General features: G+C 38.1%; 1 protein-coding gene across 19 annotated transcripts in view; it reads right to left on the bottom strand.

Moving 5' to 3' along the window:
- PARD3 (par-3 family cell polarity regulator) overlaps nt 1-19,005 on the bottom strand; it is a 655,030-nt gene that overhangs the window by 151,135 nt on the left and 484,890 nt on the right. For all 19 annotated transcript variants that reach the window (XM_080812103.1, XM_080812093.1, XM_080812097.1 and 16 more), the window contains one exon: nt 5,089-5,331. In XM_080812103.1, the coding sequence (XP_080668229.1) occupies nt 5,089-5,331 (243 nt within the window). The remainder of the gene's footprint in view (nt 1-5,088; nt 5,332-19,005) is intronic.

Raw genomic sequence — 19,005 nt, 5'->3', positions numbered from 1 at the left:
GTGCCCCAGAGCTTTATATGTATTAACAGACTTAGTCTCCCCCTAGCCTGATAAAGTAAGTGTATTATTATCCCTATTATACAGATGGGGAAAATGAAGCAGAGAGTTTACACAGCTGATGGTGTAAGAACCCAGAACCAAACTTGGGCAGTATTCCCCATAACTCAGGCTTTCGTACGTTACACTTTGTAGCCGGACTGTTGAGAGATGCAGGAGTTGCCAGGAGATGGTGCTGTATCAGAGTCAAGAAGGATGTTATGCTAGCAGACATCTGACTGATAATATTTATTTAAGTACAGGCTAAATAAAGTGAAAAGTAGAAGAGCTAAGTGAGCAAAACTAGAAAATAAATTTGCCCACTACTTAATACAAAATACTGTGGACATGATTTGATCAGGGGATAGTTCTTCAGACAGTCTTGATCTAAGGATGATTATTCCCTTTGGGCTCTTGTGTGCATAATTTCCTAGGCTCCAAATGCTATTTGGCTCCATAGAACAGAAATGATGAAGAGTAACCTAAACAAGTAAGAGGCTCAGTTGCACAGGTCACAAAGAGGGTGGGCATGCCGGAGTTAGAGCCATTCGCTGTCCAAGGGAATGGGCCACTTCCCTCTTCCTCCATGTAGCTTTCATCTTCAAGACTGTTAGATAAACCCCACCTTGGAGTACCTACCTAAGTTCTAGACAGGAAGGAGGGGAAATGGCAAAGGGAAGAAGCTGAGTTGGCTCCATTTTTTCCCATCAGAAAAAAACTAGCTTTACAGAAAAAGTTCTATTCAGATCCGCTTCTAACTCATTAGTCAGAATGATGTCACATAAGCACCTTTCACTGCAAAGGAGCCTGGGAAACTGAATTTTTATCTGGGCACCTTGCCAGCCTGAACAAAACTGGGATACTATTAAGTGAGGAGGAAGGAGCGATAGGTATTGGGTAGGCAGCTGGCATGTCTTCCACAGTAGGAAGAAACACCTCAGAGAGCACTGTATCAGCCTCTCATGTATCTAGCCAGCCAAAGATATAATCATCAAGTAGGAAATACAATCTTGCCAAAGAAGTATAGGATTATGAATCATTTACATAGCTAAATCTTTGAGGTCTCTGGTTCTAATCAGGATAAAATGTAAGTACACCGGTATTTTTGTGAGCTTAAGCCTTGTTATTCACATGAAACAGAAGGGTAGGGTTGGCTTCTCATTAGCATCAACCCAAAATGAGAAGTCAAAATGTTACCAAGGGCATTAATGAAGAGTAGTAATGATGACACTGTGACCAACACAGACAGTGGGATAAGAGTTCATTTGTCAATCAAACTAAATTGGGATGAAAATATAGTAGGAAGGTACCCCGTTTAAAAAAAAAAAAGCATTTTACAAATAATTTGCGCAAACGGAGAAAGTATCCTATTTTTACATCAAATTTACAGCGGTTAACAAATTAACCCTGGGTATTTCCGTGTGGGGCTAACAGATGCACATTTCCAACTATACGATCAATCAAAATGATTAAGCGACGAAATTCCGAATGCCGCTTTCTCAGCAAACAGTGAAAAACCCCAGAAACAGATGTGGGCTATACTTTAGGTTGTCCACTGACTACCTACACTCCCGTGAAGTCCAAAAATCTGAATCGTGAAGTTGTACCAGTTCACCAATTACAAATCTTGGTGAAATTTAATTAACTGATGGGAGTTTCTTTATTGGGTATATTCTTTGTACAGGAAACACATTTTTTTAAAGAGTTTATTTACTTATTTGATAGAGATCACAAGTAGGCAGAGAGGCAGGCAGAGAGGGAGAAGGGAAAGCAGGCTCCCCACCGAGCAGAGAGCCCAGTGATGGGCTTGATCCCAGGACCGTGGGATCATGACCTGAGCTGAAGGCAGAGGCTTTAACCCACTGAGCCACCCAGACACCCCAGGTGACACATTCTGAGGAGTGGCAAGCTTTTTCTGTTTTCATCTGAATGATTATTTCTTAATATAAGGCATCTCTGTCTGATTTTAAGTTTCCAAACACGAAGGCACCCAGAAATGGCATTTTCACTGCCTCAAGTTACTGATACCCAAAGCAAGTTGGACTTCACAGGTAAACGAGGCCGGGATGCGGCAGACGGGAGGGAGCTCGCAGAAGAACCGCAGAAGTCTCACAGAGAAAATGGGTGGGGAAAGGAGTTGGCCCTCGGCGTGTGAGGGTAGGCACACAAACTCAAATGAACCTTCCATGGCGCAGCCACCACCATATTAATGATTTGTGAAAGAGTTTAGATTTTAAAACACATTACTGGCCACATTAAATTAATGTTGCTCATTTGAATGTAATGGTTTTGCTGTTTTGTTTGTATTTAATTTGTAAAGACGTTTGGTTTTATAGTTGTATAATGGCTGTAAACAGAAGGAGTTTAGCCCTATTTTATTTTTATACATATTTAAGTAACATTATAATCAAAACTATTTAATTCCATACTGCAGTATGAAAAGATTGTCCTTTAAAAAAGAGTCTCTATTACCATTCTAGTCTGAGAACCACTTTTCCACCACTTTCTCTCTGACGGGAAAAGACAATGGAGGTGATGCTGTTATTTCCAAGCCACATTCATATTCGATGACAGGTTGGTAAAGAAGTGCTTTACAGGTGAGATGACGCCCAACTTTTTCTATTACTAATGTCATTGTTTGGTAGACATCTTACTCTCCGTAAAAACAAGAATTACAGAAAACTAAGAAGTTCCTGTGATCCTTTTCAAAGAAAAAATAAAGTCTCTCTCTCTTGAGCTGGCAGGGCCTTAGAAATCCTCTAGTCCAATGACCCTTTGGGGGCACAAATGGGTAGAGCCTGACGTCCCCAGGGGTACCCAGCTGCCCAGGCCATGCTTGAGTGAGGCTGAGGCGGGCTTCTGGATACAGCACTGTCCATGATGTGAATTTTGAGCTGTTCACTGCCTGGTATGACTCGTCCCCAAAACAAAAGTCTCCCCTGAAACGTCTCACCAAGTGGGTTTTTGACAGAAATTAGTTGAGGAGGCTGGGTTGCAGGGGGGGTCAGCCTGTACAGAGCTGAGGCCGCAGACAGGGATGCGGGAGCCCAGTAGCAGATGGTGCTCTGAGCACTTAAGTCCTTTTGAAAATGTGCAGAAATTGTCAGGGGAGATAGAGACTCCTGCTGTGGGGCACGGGGAGGGGGGGGTGTGTGGGGGGGTGTGTGTTCAACTGGGGGTTGAAACAACTGCTTCCAGCCTTCAGGGGCTGGAGAGATTCCCTCCACCCACCCCCTACCCCAGGTTCCCATCTCTCCTGTCAGCTGGGACTTGGTAGCCCCTATAAGCACGTGTACCACCTACGACATTTCCAGGAGGTGCTGGGAATGATTAATATTTTTATCAATGACCAATACAACATTAATTTTCTTTCAGTTCTTCCCAAAGTTACGAAAAGGCCATGCCAATGTTTCTGTTGTCCTTTCTCCCCCCAGAAAACCACTTTTGATGGGACAGTCATGGCCTTCAAGTGCTATTTGACCTTCTACAAGCAGCTTTCACAAGTAGAGCAAAAACCAAGTAAGAAGTTCAGTATGAAAATGTCACTGTTACTAATAATCACCTTATTCTTTGAGTCCTGACACATCGATATTGGTTAACAAGCACTTTGAACTTTCTAGATGACCACACCAAAGGGGTTTAAATAAAGCATAACCCTTCTATGTTAACTTACATTATTTATTCATTACAGTCAACATCAAATAGATCATAAAATAATAAAGAAAACCTAAAGCCAAGAAAGAAGGAAAGAGAGAAGAAAGAAAGAAAGAAAGAAAAAAGAAAGAGAAAGAAAACAGAAAAACAATCTGACTACAGTTTTACCTTAAGGCCTGCTTCTCCTTTTGCTACTCTTTAAAATGCTTCCTTCTGGGTTTGCCTGAAGGTTGACTGTTACATTTGCAAACCTCTGTCAAAGCTGGAAGTAAATAACTAAAACACAGAATGCTTGCAAAATGTAGCAGCCAAATCACAGGTGAGTGTAGAGACGAACTAATTTCATCTCATCCCTAGACTTGCAAGGGTTGGTAAAGTGCAGTACCAGAGACCAACCTCAGACTCAACAACTTGTTAGAAATGCAAATACTAGGCTCCACTCCCTTCATGCCCTTCCGGGGAAGGGTGAAGCAATCTGTGTTTGAAAAAACCCTCCAGGTGATTCTGATACAAGTCAAAGCTTGAGAACCACACCTTTTAAGTGAAACCTACTTTGAATGTTCAAAGCCAGCTCCAGTAGAGAGCAATGATTATGAGAAAGCATTATAATATATGATGAGATTAGTATATTGCGTATGAAAATAACATGCATATAGTGCAGATAAAAATAAATGAGAATTATTTTCCTCGTGAACTAAACTTTAAAGGTGTTTGAACATATAAATGGATAGGTAGAAAAATGTGTTTTTAAAATAGTTCAGAATTTAAAATAAATATGTAGCCACTAATAAATATATAACCATAGAGTCAGTTAAATTTTGAAATAAATACGTAGTCACTAATATATAGAGTCAACCTTTCCCTCCTTTGTGCTACACTGATACACATAATCAGACCTTGGTCTGTGGCTATTAACAAGCAATTTGGAGACTGGCTATATTATACATCTCATTCACTAATTCTTCCATAATAGAAAATCATGTCACCAAAAAATGAGGCCCTTTAAATAACTCATAATTCAAACAAATCAGGCCACCTCCACCTGTTTAATTACTGTAACTAGAGGCTCTGTTAGCAACAAAAGGAAATACAGCTTAAGTAGAGGAGCCAAAATTTCAAGTTTGCTTTTTATTTGAGTAGGTTAGTTTTCCAGTCTAAAACCATTTTAAGGACAAGATGAAATATGTTGGAATCATTAGAAAAGCTATCAAAACCTCTGTTCCTCTTTCCGTTAAGCTTCAATTTGTATAAACTCAATACTTTTAGACGCAACAGCTTTCTAAAGGCCATTAATAAAAGGCAGTCCTGGTACGAGGATTGATGAACAATTTACTCCCTTGTCAAAAACTGTATAAAAGTTGATTTGGAAGCAATACCTTGATTGCTCCCGGAGCCTACCTGTCTACAGATGAAGGTTTGGAATTCCGTGGCTTCTTCACTTGGGCATACAAAGCATCCATCAGATGTCCTTCTCTTGGGCTCTGGGGTCTGGCGTTGAGAGCCATAGAAGCTTCGTAGGAAGACATGCCCCCATACATCAACTCATCGTTACAACCCAATGTCCGATGAAAATCTTGGATTTCAGCATAGTCACGCTCTCGAGCTTGTCGCTCTCTAAATTCACGAGTTTTGGCTTGAATCCTGTAAAATTAGAACAAAATTGAAAAAACAGAAATGATGCCTTTTCTAAGAACTGCATCAGAAACATTCATCAAAATATGTTGTAAAATACATTTTATTTCATGCAGTTATAAGAAGGCTGATGGCATAAACGATATTATAGTCATTTTAGATTGTCAAGGTAATAGGGACTCTCCAAAATGATAACTTTAGATAACTTTTGTTCATGTCCATAAGACACGGTCATGATTTACATCTTAACTTAAATTGCCACTTATTAATTAGTTTTAGAAATTCACCAGGAACGGTTTTAGGCATCCACCTGAGTCTTACTCATGAATTTTTTTTTAAGGCAAGAAGTGATTTCTTTTTAAAGTTACACACACACACACACACATGCACACACAGAGACTAATATATAATATAAATTTATGTATGGGTACATAATGTATACATCTTACTCACTATAAATCTATCAGACACAAACAATATATTACACTTACAATATATTATGAAACCTAAACATGAATCTATACCATAATTCTCTATTAACGGCAAAAGAAGATCTCAGTTTAATGACACCAGCTTTGATTTTATGTGTATACAGAACCAGCAAATCCTAACACTAAGGACAAGAAGGCATGTATCCAATCAAATTCTGAAATAAAACTTATCTGTGTTATAACTAAGAAACACAGCTTAAATAACCACTTTTACTGAAGATCATTTAAATATTTCCCAAGATTTTATTGAGCTACTTGGTAGAAAGGCCTTTTCAACCTATAAAGTATTGATATACTTCATATACTAAGTTGATCTTAGCTACCTAAAAATAATTAAACAACCCTCAATCGAGTTGTAATGATTTTTGTTGGGAAAAGTATTTCCACTATATACTTACAAATTTAGCTGCATATTTAAAAGTGAAGTCTTATGAATATAAAAGAATATGTTCGACTGAGTTCAACATTTTATTGCAAACTTCTTTGCGTTATTCATATTTAAGGTAAACCACTGCTAGCATATATGACATTATACCTATATGTCAGATAAAGCCAGATAAAGATAGTATAAAAATTAAAAAGCAAAACAAAACTGAGCCAATATCCTTCATGAACACAGAAGCAAAAATCTTTAACAAAAATATCACCAAACAGAATTTAGCACTATATAGCAAGATTATACATCACAGCCAAGTGACGTTTATTGCAGGAATTCAAGGCTGGTTCAATATTCAAAGATCAATCAATGTTATCAACAGATCAGCAGATTAAAAAGGAAAAAGCACATGATCATATTAAGTGATGCAGCAAAAACCATCTGACAAAATTCAATACCCATCATGGCAGAAGCTCTCAAAAAAAACCGGTAAGAGAGCATAACTAACTTCCTAAACTTGATAAAACTACAAAAAACCTGTAAGTAACATCACACATTATACATCATGGAGAAAGGCTGAATCTTAAGATTAGGAAAAGGCTAGGGATGGCTGTTCCCCCAGAGGGCTGGAAATTCTAGACAGTGCAATGAGCCTAGGAAAAGAAATGGGTGGTGTATAGAACAGATTGGGAAAAAAAGGAATTAAACCATTCTTGTCTGTAGATGACATAATGATGTCATTGCAGGTCTGCATTCATAGAAAATCCCAAGGAATCTACAAAAGTCTCCTAGAACTAAAGCTCAAGTTCAGCAAAGTAACAATATACAGCATCAAAAAATCCAAAAATCTTTGTATATAAGCTGTCAATGAACATGGATGCTGAAATTAAGAATACAATGCCATTTATAAGCACTAAAAAATGGAATAGATAGATACACAGATAAAAACTAAAGGTTGGTTTATAGATATGTATAAACATATAGAGATTATCAATCTAACAAAATATGTACAAGACTTATATGCTAAACACTATACAATGCTGATGAAAAGTAACAGAAGATCTAAAAAAATGGAAAGAGTTATGGTGATCATGAATCAGACTCGACATAGTAAAAAAGTCACGTCTCCCCAAGTTGATATCGAGGTTTAATATGATTCCTATAAAAATTCCAGGAAGATTCCTGTAGATATAGACAAGATTATTTTTATTTTTATTTTTTAAAGATTTTACTTATTTATTTGACAAAGAGACACACAGTGAGAGAAGGAACACAAGCACGGGAGTGGGAGAGGGAGAAGCAGGCTTCCCATTGAGCAGGGAGCCCAATGCGGGGCTCCATCCCAGGACTCTGGAATCATGACCTGAGCCGAAGGTAGACACTTAATGACTAAGCCACCCATGCACCCCATAGACAAGATTATTTTTAAATTTATGTGGAAAGGCAAAGGATAGAATACCTAAGCAATTGTAAAAAAATAATAATAAACAGAGAAAAAACACCCATCCTGATTCAAAGACTTAGAATGTAGCCATGATAATCAAGACTATGTGAAATCTATGGAGGGACAGACACATCAACAGAACAGAAGAAAGAACCCAGAAATAGCAAGTAAGGTCGACTGATTCCTTTTAATTATGCAAAAGCAATTCAATGAAATAAAACATTCTTTTCAACAAATACTGCTGGAACAATTAAATGTCCCTAGCCAAAAACAAAAACATTACAAAACAAAGCACCCTGAATTTACACATCATACCTTATACAAAACTAATCCAAAATGAATTACAGATTTAAATGTAAAAATATAATACTATAATACATTAGGAGAAAATCCTTAGGACCTAACACTTGGAGAATAATACCTAGAAATGATACCAAGAACATCATTCATGAAGAAAAGGCATACAGGGCGCCTGGGTGGCTCGGTGGGTTGGAGCCTCTGCCTTCAGCTCAGGTCATGATCCCAGGGGCTTGGGATCAAGCCCCACATCAGACTCTCTGCTCAGCAGGGAGCCTGCTTCCCTCTCTCTCTCTGCCTGCCTCTCTCTGCCTACTTGTGATCTCTCTCTGTCAAATAAATGAATAAAATCTTAAAAAAAAAAACTGATAAAAAAAAAAAAGAAAGAATAGGCATACAAACTGAACATTACCAAAACTAAAAGCATTTCCTCTCTAAAAGACTCTATTAATAGAGTGAAAAGGTAAGTACAGACTGAGAGAAAATATTTGTAAACCACAGATCTGACAAATACTTCATGTCCAGAATATGTAAAGAACACTTAAAACTAGACAAAGAAATACAATCCAATTAGAAGAGCAAAAGACATGAAGCAATATTTCTTTGAAAAATATATACTCTCCCTCTGATCCTGTCTCTTCATTTTTTCCTTCCTTCTCATAATGTCTTCCATGCGATTCCTTACCTTCCACATATAAGGGAAATCGTATGAAAATTGTCTTTCTCTGTCTGACTTACTTCACTCAGCATAATGCCCTCCAGTTCCATCCATGTTGATGCAAATGGTGGGTATTTATCCTTTCTGATGGCTGAAAAATATTCCATTGTATATATGGACCACATCTTCTTTATCCATTCGTCTTTTGAAGGGCATCTTGGCTCCTTCCTTCCACAGTCTGGCTATTGTGAACACGGTTGCTATGAACATTGGGGTGCATGTGGCCCTTCCTTTCACTACATCTGTATCTCTGGGGTAAATGCCCAGTAGTGCATCTGCAGGGTCACAGGGTAGCTCTATTTTTAATTTTTTGAGGAACCTCCAAACTGTCTCCTAAAGTAGCTGCACCAACTTGCATTCCCACCAACCATGAGAGACTATGGACTACAGGAAACAAACTGAGGGTTTTAGAGGGGAGGGGTTAGGGGTATGGGTGAGCCCAGTGATGGGTATTAAGGAGGGCATGTATTGCATGGAGCACTGGGTATTATATGCAAACAATGAATCATGGAACACTACATCAAAAACTAAGGCTGTACTGTATGTTGCATCCTTAGTTATAAAATAAAATATATACTGTATAAACATATATTTAATATATAATATAAAATATATATTATTATAAAAATAAGTATTATTTAACATAATAAAATTTTAACAATTTAAGTATATACTAATAATAAGCACATAAAAGATGTTCAACATCATGAGATGCAAATTAGGACTATAATGAGCACATCTATTAATCAATTAAAATAAAAAAGTGACAACAACAAATGCTTGCAAGGATGTAGAGAATCTGCACCTGTCATACATTGCTGTTGGAATGTAAAATGGTACAGCCACCGTGGAAAACAGTCTGGCACTTTCTCACAAAACTAGACATACACTTACTATACCACAAGCAACTGCATTTCTGGACATTTATCCCACAGAAATAGAAACTTACATCCATGCAAAGATCTGTACGCAATTGTTCAAAGACTCTTTGTTTCTAATATTCAAAAACTGGAGGTAACTAAAACATGCGACAACAGGTGAACAGCCAAGCAAACCAAAGTATGTCTTTATCACAGAGTACTACTCGGCAATACAAACGGACAGATTAGTGATATACACAGCAGCTGGAATCGACCTCAGGGGCATTATGCTACGTGGGGAGAAAAAGTCCATCTCAAAAGGTCATGTACTTTTGAAATAAGATTTCATTTATACAGCGTTCTCAAAATGACAAAATTAAAGACCAGGTGAAGAGACCAGTGGTTGCTGGGATTTAGCAACAGCCGGAGCAGAGGGGCGGGTGTGACGATAAAGAACAGCACAAGGAAGGTCTTTGCCAAGGAATCGTTCTGCTTCTTGATTGCAGTGCTGGTTACAGGAAGCATACACGTGACCAGATGACACAGAACTATGTACACACATGGAAGCAGTGACAATTTCCTGGTTTTGACATTGTACTATAGACATGGACGTTTTAGCAGCTAGGGGAAACTGGATGAACAGTACACAAGATTTCCCTGTGCCATCTTTGCAACTTCCTGTAATCTAAAATTATTTCAAAATAGGAAGCTGGAAAACTGTCAGATAGCACTGCAAGTAAAATGTGCACTTTTCTCCCTTGTTTTCTTCTTACATTGAGCCTATCATCATGAGGCTGGTCCTGCTTATCCAAATTTTGGTCCTGCCTAGTCAATCTTTTCTAATTTCCTTTATTTCCCAGCTATAAAATGGAAGTACCTAAATTCGCCTAGCTTAGTGCTCAACAGAGGTCCAGTGATATCTGAGAAAGGGTAATTCGCTATTGTTGCAAAACTTCCCGCACAACTAGTTCCAGCCACATATCAGCAAGTAGTGTCCCCAGCCATGTGGGCAAGCAAAAATGCTTCACATATTCCCCAGACCTTCTAAGAAGTACCTTATCTCTTGAGCCGAGGACCAATAATTGTCTTAATTCATAACAGACTAGTGGGAAGTCAGCAATTTTTATCAGGAAGGGTCCTAGATTCTAATAAGTCCCACAAAGAGAATACACATAAGAGAAATAGCAAGTGAAATTCTAATGTCAAGTTTAGCTAAATTTATACTCAAGTTCTTATTATAGTCTACTTATTCACTTAGGAGCTATTATGACAGTCAAGGATGTTATTATAAAAGCTGATTACCACTAAATACTGGATATTCATGATGAAAAGTTCATATAAGTTCAGAGATCTTTTTATTCTTTGCATCACACTGTCTTTTTGACTCCGTATTCAGCCAGAAAAGCTATAGAAGAAATGACTTCTTTCTTCAACTCAATGGGATATTAATCTGAAGCTCAATTATGATTACTCCACTGACAATCCACTTTACTACTCTATGGGGTCACCATCAGAGGATCACCTAACTACAGGGTGGCTGGACATTCACAGAAGTCTTGAAGTTTGGGAACCTGTAGAATGTGAAGGGCTACAATAGAAATAAAGCCAAAATCTCTGAATTTGGAGACCCCCCTGAAATCAAAGGGAGTAACAGATTGTTTTATAAATGAGCCCTATGGTACTTGAACCTCAGTTCACTAAAAATGAAGAAAATCCAGCTTACTTATGTTGGAAAATGCAGCCCTGTTCAGAAAAGAAACCATCAGAAAAAAAGAACATGAACATTCTCTTCTCCAGAGAAGCATGAACCTAAATCATCTCCCCAAACTTCTTGCACAATAGTTCCAATATATTATTGATGGGTCCCAAAACTGAATGTTCTTTTGTTCCAAATTACACAGAAACTCATCTTCATTTTGGAAGTCAATTTCTAAGAAGTCAATTGCTCAGAAGAAGTGGTTGGTAGCACAAGCTACTATTCATAAAGCCCAGCTCTCATCTGCTTTCTTTTACCCGAATTTGTACACTATTACTAATTGCCACCGATCACTGAATCCAATAAACATTATAGTCACATCTATAGAGCCTTCTAAAGCATTGGGTTTTTTTCTAAGCCCCAATAACATAAGAACTTATACTTTTTATCGTTTATCTTGTCATCACTAATGAATTCATCCCCAAAGCCATGAAAGGTATTTGCGCCCCTCCTTCCCTCCCAGCTCACCCCGTGCTGAAACCTCAGAATGGAACTCCAACACGCCTGTGGCCCAGAAGTGGGGCTAGAGCTGTAATAGGGGAACCAGTCTGGTTACCAGCTTGGACCAATATGCGTTTTATTTATTTTTTTTAAAGATTTTTATTTACTTATCTGACAGAGAGAGAGAGAGATAGCAAGTAGGCAGACAGAGAGAGGGGGAAGCAGGCTCCCCATGGAGCAGAGAGCCCGAGGAGCAACTCAATCCCAGGACCCCGAGACCCTGACCCCAGCTGAAGGCAGAGACCCAACCCACTGAGCCGCCCAGGCGCCCCCCACTATGCGTTTTAAAGTTCATTCCAGGAATTACTACTAATGAGTTTGCTACCGTGAAAATGGCCCTGAATAGTAAATTTTTAAAACCAGGAATGCACTATGGCTTTTGTGCATTTTCATGACAATTCACAGTCAAATTAACAGAAGACACAAACGATTTTCTTTATTATATACTTTTATGCTTGTATGTCTTGTGTAATCTAATGTGAGAAAAGGGACTTAGGAACACAAACATGTTATATTTATATGTGATATATTTCCATTCTCTCTGGAAAGATTTAATTAGAAAAGAAATATTTGACTCAGGGGAGAAAATATTTTTGGTGTCTTAATAAAAATAGTATAGTTTCTTAAGGAAACTTTAAAAAAAAGACAGTGAGTACACTGCAGTTCAGCCTTTAATAGTTCCAGATGGTCAATGCTATAAAAGGACACCCCCTCTATTCTTATATTGTGACCCTGAGGTCACAAATTATCTCTAAGATGTAAGAGTCATTCGTTTTTCTGAACAGTCAGGTTGTTGTTTAGCATTATCCATCCAATTTATCTTGGGCCAAACCTCAGCAATCACAGAAGTAAGTGATTAGCCCAAAACTTAGCCAAAGAAATAAATGTCTATTGCTTTAAGCATTTCAGACAGTCCTTCGTGGTTATAAACAAGAGAACTATTCTGAGGCCTAAATGATGGGAGACAGCTGTAGTGACGGAGGCTGACGGGCAACATCATCATGGATGATTTCCTGATTCTTAAAATGCAAAAAAAATTAAAAAAATTTTTTAAAAAAGGAAAAGAAATGAAAGCTTGAAAAACTCTGTAAGACTTTTAACAAGTGAGGAACTTATGTCAATTTGTTATATACAAGCATAAATATCCACACTTTTTCTTTTTGTTAAAAAAAAAAGTATTTTCCAAGATGATAATGAACTTGCTTTGAACCTGCATGGACAACAATACACAAAATAATGTAATATACTAAATAAAGTAATAAGGTTAATTTCTTTCCCGCTGTCACTAAACTCATGCTAACAGTCTCTCTTCAGCTTGACATCAATTAATGATTTTAATTCTAGACTCTTGTCACAGTGTTCACCACCCTTTTCTCTAATTAAAATGGATGATGCGTGATGAAGATAAAACACACAAGACTTCTGTTCTTGTAATATTTCTGTTCATTTGGATTTTTGCTTTTATAATAAATGGCTTTTAGCACTAATTGCAGTAGAGTAAGACAAAAATAACTGTTTTATGGCTATGAAGTATGGTCTTTATATAGCCAGAAAAGGTACAGCATGAGGATTGCTACTGAGTGACAGACTCCTTAGGATGGAAATCAATGACGTACTTAAATTAGTTATATCCCAAATACTTCACCTCCAAAGTTACAAAACTTCAATACATGGAACACCCATGGTGCGTTTTTCAGAACACTCCCAAAAAACTGAAATCGACCTGTAGAGATGTTAATTTTTTTAAAAAAATGTTATAAATGTCTACAGAAGACATTTACTCATACCAGCTTACCAGAAAAAAATTAAAATGAATTTTGGATTGCTACATATTAGATAGTTGTTAAATATCTTCAAAACAATGTTTAAGGCCTTGCCAACAACTCTTTGGGGAAACATTTTACACTCAACTTATCGCATTGTCATCCAGAAGCCTCATTCTGGGAACAAAGTTCCTGGATCTTTTCCCCTCAGTATTTCCTCTCTCTAAAAATCAGTATTACAGACGTTCAACAAATAAAATCTAAAGGCATGGCAGAACGAAATTTAAACTACAAGATAACTGGAAGGAATAGTTCAATGTAATAGCAGTTTGTGTCAACTGAATGAATGCTGTATTTGCCCCTAGAAATACCCCAGCAAATTACTTCAGAAGTAGCGTGGCTCAACTCATCAATCCTTCAGCTCACCCTGCTACGTACGTCTAACTGCCACCTCCCAATAAGCATGCTGCCAATATGGCGTCTGTGCCGAATTCCCAAAAGAGGGACAATAGAACACTACATTTCCTACTTTGAAAACAGTCCTAATTTTAAGTGGGATTTTAACCTCTTTGTGATACTGAGTTAGAAGTTGGTAGAGAAGAAAAAACTTCCATATTCTAAATGGATCCTGAGGAGGACCAACTGTTTTTGAAGGCACATTTCCCATTCAAGGGAAGAAGACAAGTCTTTTTTTTTTTTTTTAAAGATTTTATTTATTTATTTGACAGACAGAGATCACAAGTAGGCAGAGAGGCGGGCAGAGAGAGAAGCAGGCTCCCCGCCGAGCAGAGATTCCGATGCGGGGCTTGATCCCAGGACCCTGAGACCATGACCTGAACTGAAGGCAGAGGCATTAACCCAGTGAGCGACCCAGGCACCCCAGAAGGCAAGTCTTAAAGATTAGAGCTCCACAGAAGAAACATGCGCTGGGTAGGGCAAAGTTAAGCATCATCCCTTAATGCTCAGGTGAGATGATACCGGTTTTAAAATATAAAATGGCTAAAAGTTGAAAAAGAGATCAAAGTATTCATACAGATAAAACTAATGACGGATACAACCACAATCTGTACAGAATCTGAGGGCTTAGAAGAATGCCTCCTCCCCGTGAGCGCCCGTGCCCGAGCATGTGTGTAGAATCTGTCCACTTTGCTAAATACATAAGTTCCTGGGAACTAGACCCCAAATGACCGTCTCTGGGGAGTGTTCATTATTAACTCCAGCCTGTCAATCTGTCCCTTCCCAAAGCTCTGCAACTACCTATTTTCACACTGATTATATTGCTTTATATCGATTTTATAATGTTAACAGGCTTAGATCTTTTCTCCCCCTTAACAAAAGCAAGGGATCCCTGGGAGAGGGTACAATAACATAACACAGAATTCATACCATCAGATGTGGACTTAACGTATTGTGAAACAACAGAAACTTCTCTTTTACACTGACTAATGGGACACTAGAATAATATTTCACAAACCAACACACACACACACATACACACACACACTCACATACATACTCATTCACTCACATGATGTTCTGACTTTCACGAGTATCAAAGCACCTACAGTTATTTCTAACTCAAAGAGATGTTGCAATGCCAAATACATCTAAAACAGCTCTCATCAAATATAAAATTACCTTTTCCTACTCCAGTTACAGTCTATCAACAAAATTCATCAAATACACACACACACACACACACCCAAGGCTTAATTTGCCCAAATATTGGTCAAAGTACTGAACTTCCACATAGTTAATAGATTCTTTAAAATTTCTGTTCACCTGAAACAATATATTTTTCTAAAAAATGCCTGATGGAACTAATCTCAGTGATTAGAGTTGACTTTTCTGAAGGAGTTGAGAGGTCAGAGAAAATATGCAAAAATCTGCTACAGAATAGAAAAATGTACATTTTTCCACCAAAAGGTTAATTTTTAAAAGTCAAGCTTTGTTCAGATGACAATATGTGATCTAAATGCAAAGATCACCTAGGTTATCTGGGTTCTACTGTCAGAATTCAGGGAGGCTGAACACTAAGTTTCAAGCCAAAATGAGTGAAAATTTCTTTTTTTTTTTTCAGACCTATTACTGCTTTCTTGATTGTTCTCCCTGTAATTTCACAAACTTTCTATTCATGCATTTTAAACACACTTTACTACTACATTATGATATTTTAAAATGTTAATTTCTGCAAAGACTAATAAACACATATCATCTTTTAAAAAAGATCTAAAAAAGAACTAAAAAAAATCACAAAAAAGTTTTTATCAAAATTTCAAGGAATTACGTAAAGCAGATATTGGAAACAATTGGTAAAACCAAAAAGAGAAATGCCGGTAAATGGGAATTATGTACAGAAATGCCACACAGAGTTGTAAATGAGGCATCAAGGTACCACATGTGGGCACAAACAGTTCAACAGCCTAGTATTGAAGACACAAAGCCTGTAAGAGAGATTATCACTTTAAATAATGAAACATTTCAAGTCATACATTTCCCTAGCAGATTTATAAATGTCCTTCACATTCTGGGAGAATTTTATAAGACATTCATTTACCTTTTTCATGTCTCCACTAGGAGCATTCAGTCCCCTTGAAAATACTTCCCAGTACAACATACTACATAGATAAACAGATCTAAGAATACCAGAATAGGTATCCCTCGCTGAGTAACTACAAAACACAAGCCAATTAACGTTATGTCTAAATCTCATTTAATAGAATGAATAACATATGAGGTAAATATCTGATAGTTGGGGAATCTGCCAGATGCGGCAGCTAAGATTTCATCTTTCAGACCTCTTTCCTTCTTTCCATCCTTCCTTCCCATCCATCCATCTGTTTATACACACTTGGCCTTGTTCCAGAAAGAGTTTAACATGGTTTTCTAAGAATGTATAAAAATGCAAACTAAGTCAAAATGAAAATACAGGGGCACCTGGGTGGCTCAGTGGGTTAAAGCCTCTGCCTGCAGCTCAGGTCATGATCCCAGGGTCCTGGGATTGAGCCCCGCATCGGGCTCACTGCTCAGCAGAGAGCCTGCTTTCTCCTCTCTCTCTGCCTGCCTCTCTGCCTACTTGTGATCTCTGTCAAATAAATAAATAAAATCTTAAAAAAAAATGAAAATAGATGTGGGACACCTTGGTGGCTCAGTCAGTTAAGCGCCAATGCCAACAACTCTTGATTACAGCTCAGGTCATGATCTCAGTGTCATGAGATCGAGTCCTGGGTCAGGCCAAGGAGCCTGCTTGTGATTCTCTCTCTCCCTCTCTCCACACTCTCCCTGCTCATGCTCACTCTCTCTCTAAAATAAATGGATAAATCTTTTTAAAAAATGAAAACAGATTTAACTTTTTAAAGGTAAGCCTGTGTGGAAATACATATTTTATAGGAAATAAATTAGAAAGGCATAGACCAGTAGGTTAACAGTCATATTACGACAGATAATTTTTTATTTTCCAGTTTTAAATTTATGTTTTTTTCTTTCAAATTTTCTATAGATATAGGATTAGAATACATTAGAATTAGACCTTTAAAATGTATATGTTTTAAACAAGTGAGAAATACGTGGAAAAGAAAAAAAAAATGGAAAATGAATGTTCAGGAATAAGATTCGTAACTACACAAAACAGAAGCCATAACGTAGAGGCAGGTCGCAAACACTGGCTCTACACTTGCTCACGATTCTATGAAACAACCAACCCGGAGTTCCACAGCCAGTCACATGAGGGAGCTGGATATGGCTGACTCAGGAGCTAATGGCCTTTGCTTGCCACCAGTATTTCCCCAGTGAATGAATCCTGAGAGATATTGGTATTTCACAGAAAACAAGTGAAGGGGGGTGTTCTGTGAATAAATAAGTTAGGAAATGATGACTCTCTATTCATACCTTCGTGACTCACAAGTCACGAGGTAGGGTTTTGAGAATAATGGAGTAAAGAAATATGCATAAACTGGTTTAACCAAGTGTTTCTCAAACATATTTGCATGCAGAACTCTTTTTTGGCTGCTAAACACTGTTTGGGAAACTCCCACACCACACTGCTTATATACATCAACCTTTAGAGCCTAAGCAGAGATACCACTAGAGCAAAAACACAACAGAGAGCCAAACGTTAATTTGGATACTTGGTCAACAAAATGGTAGCTAAGTGGGCCTGAATTGACATAGATCATTTAATTAAGTATGTTCTATTTTGGGTTTGGAGCCCAGTCCTTCTGTGTAGTGGAAAAGAGCCAACAGGGGCTTTGTCCCTAGGCACACCTGAAAGACAATCCAGTAACAGCAGTTAACACTGAGTTCATCCCTCAGCTCCAAATACCCATACCCTGCTTCGTTTCCCCACCTAGCCCTAAAGTGGCCAATAGCATCTCTGAAAGGTACCTCGGTTTGGAGCCTGGCGTTTCTAGAAGTCAAATAGCACATCACAGGACCAGCTAACTTTACCCTTGGTGCTATCCCTCTTCTCCCGCCTTCTCAGAAAGAGAGCTTAGATGTGCAGGCTCAGGCTGTTGGCGGGGCAGGACCAGTAGAGTCAGAGGACAGATCCAGGCAGGGGTCATTCATTTCTCCTAGAAGGACAGCTTTTATTCAAGACCCTACCCCAGGGATGACAGCCAGTGGAAGGAGATGAGGAGAAGTTAGCAAGGATGAAGTCAAACTTAATCTCAGACCCATGCTCAGAAGAATCTAGTTCACGTTCACTATCTAACACATTTTCAATTCTATTCACTGTCCTCTCACTTGTTCCATATTTATATCTTTTTTTTTTAGATTTTATTTATTTATTTGACAGACAGAGATCACAAATAGGCAGAGAGGCAGGCAGAGAGAGAGAGAGGGGAAAGCAGGCTTCCCGCTGAGCAGAGAGCCTGATGCGGGGCTCGATCCCAGGACTCTGAGATCATGACCTGAGCCGAGGGCAGAGGCTTAACCCACTGAGCCACCCAGGCGCCCTGTCCATATTTATATCTTGAGTCACAGTCAGACTTCAGGGATGTATACAGACAAAAAATATTTTTGTATATGGACATGTCATAATTAATAACCAGGGAATAGCAAGTTTTCTATTTTTATATGAAATCAGCCAAAATAATTTTGGGAACTCAAATAGCTCCAGTGGTAAATAATGTGAAAGGAGGTGTTTTGCTACTAATCTGCAGCAAAGCAAAAGCTATGATGAGATTATAAGCAGTGCTTTATTTATTTTTATCTACTCCTCCACCCAAATTTTCCCCAAAGAAGTTGCAATTTCCTTTCTCAAACAAAGCATCACCAATGCCAACAGACAGAACAGAAAGGAGGGTATACAAAGAAAGGCTTGGCCTATCCAAATAACAAACATACTTGTAAAAACTGTTACTGAAATACGAAGTCAGAGTGTAATAGTTTTCTTAGATTATGAAGCTAATTGATTTTTTTTAATGGACCATTCACTTGTTCCTTGACCCTGAAAGATTTTTATTCTAGGCCTCCTG

The sequence above is a fragment of the Martes martes genome, assembly GCF_963455335.1.
Source record: "Martes martes genome assembly, chromosome: 8".
NCBI lineage: Eukaryota > Metazoa > Chordata > Mammalia > Carnivora > Mustelidae > Martes > Martes martes.
This window is presented reverse-complemented; position numbering and strand designations above follow the sequence as displayed.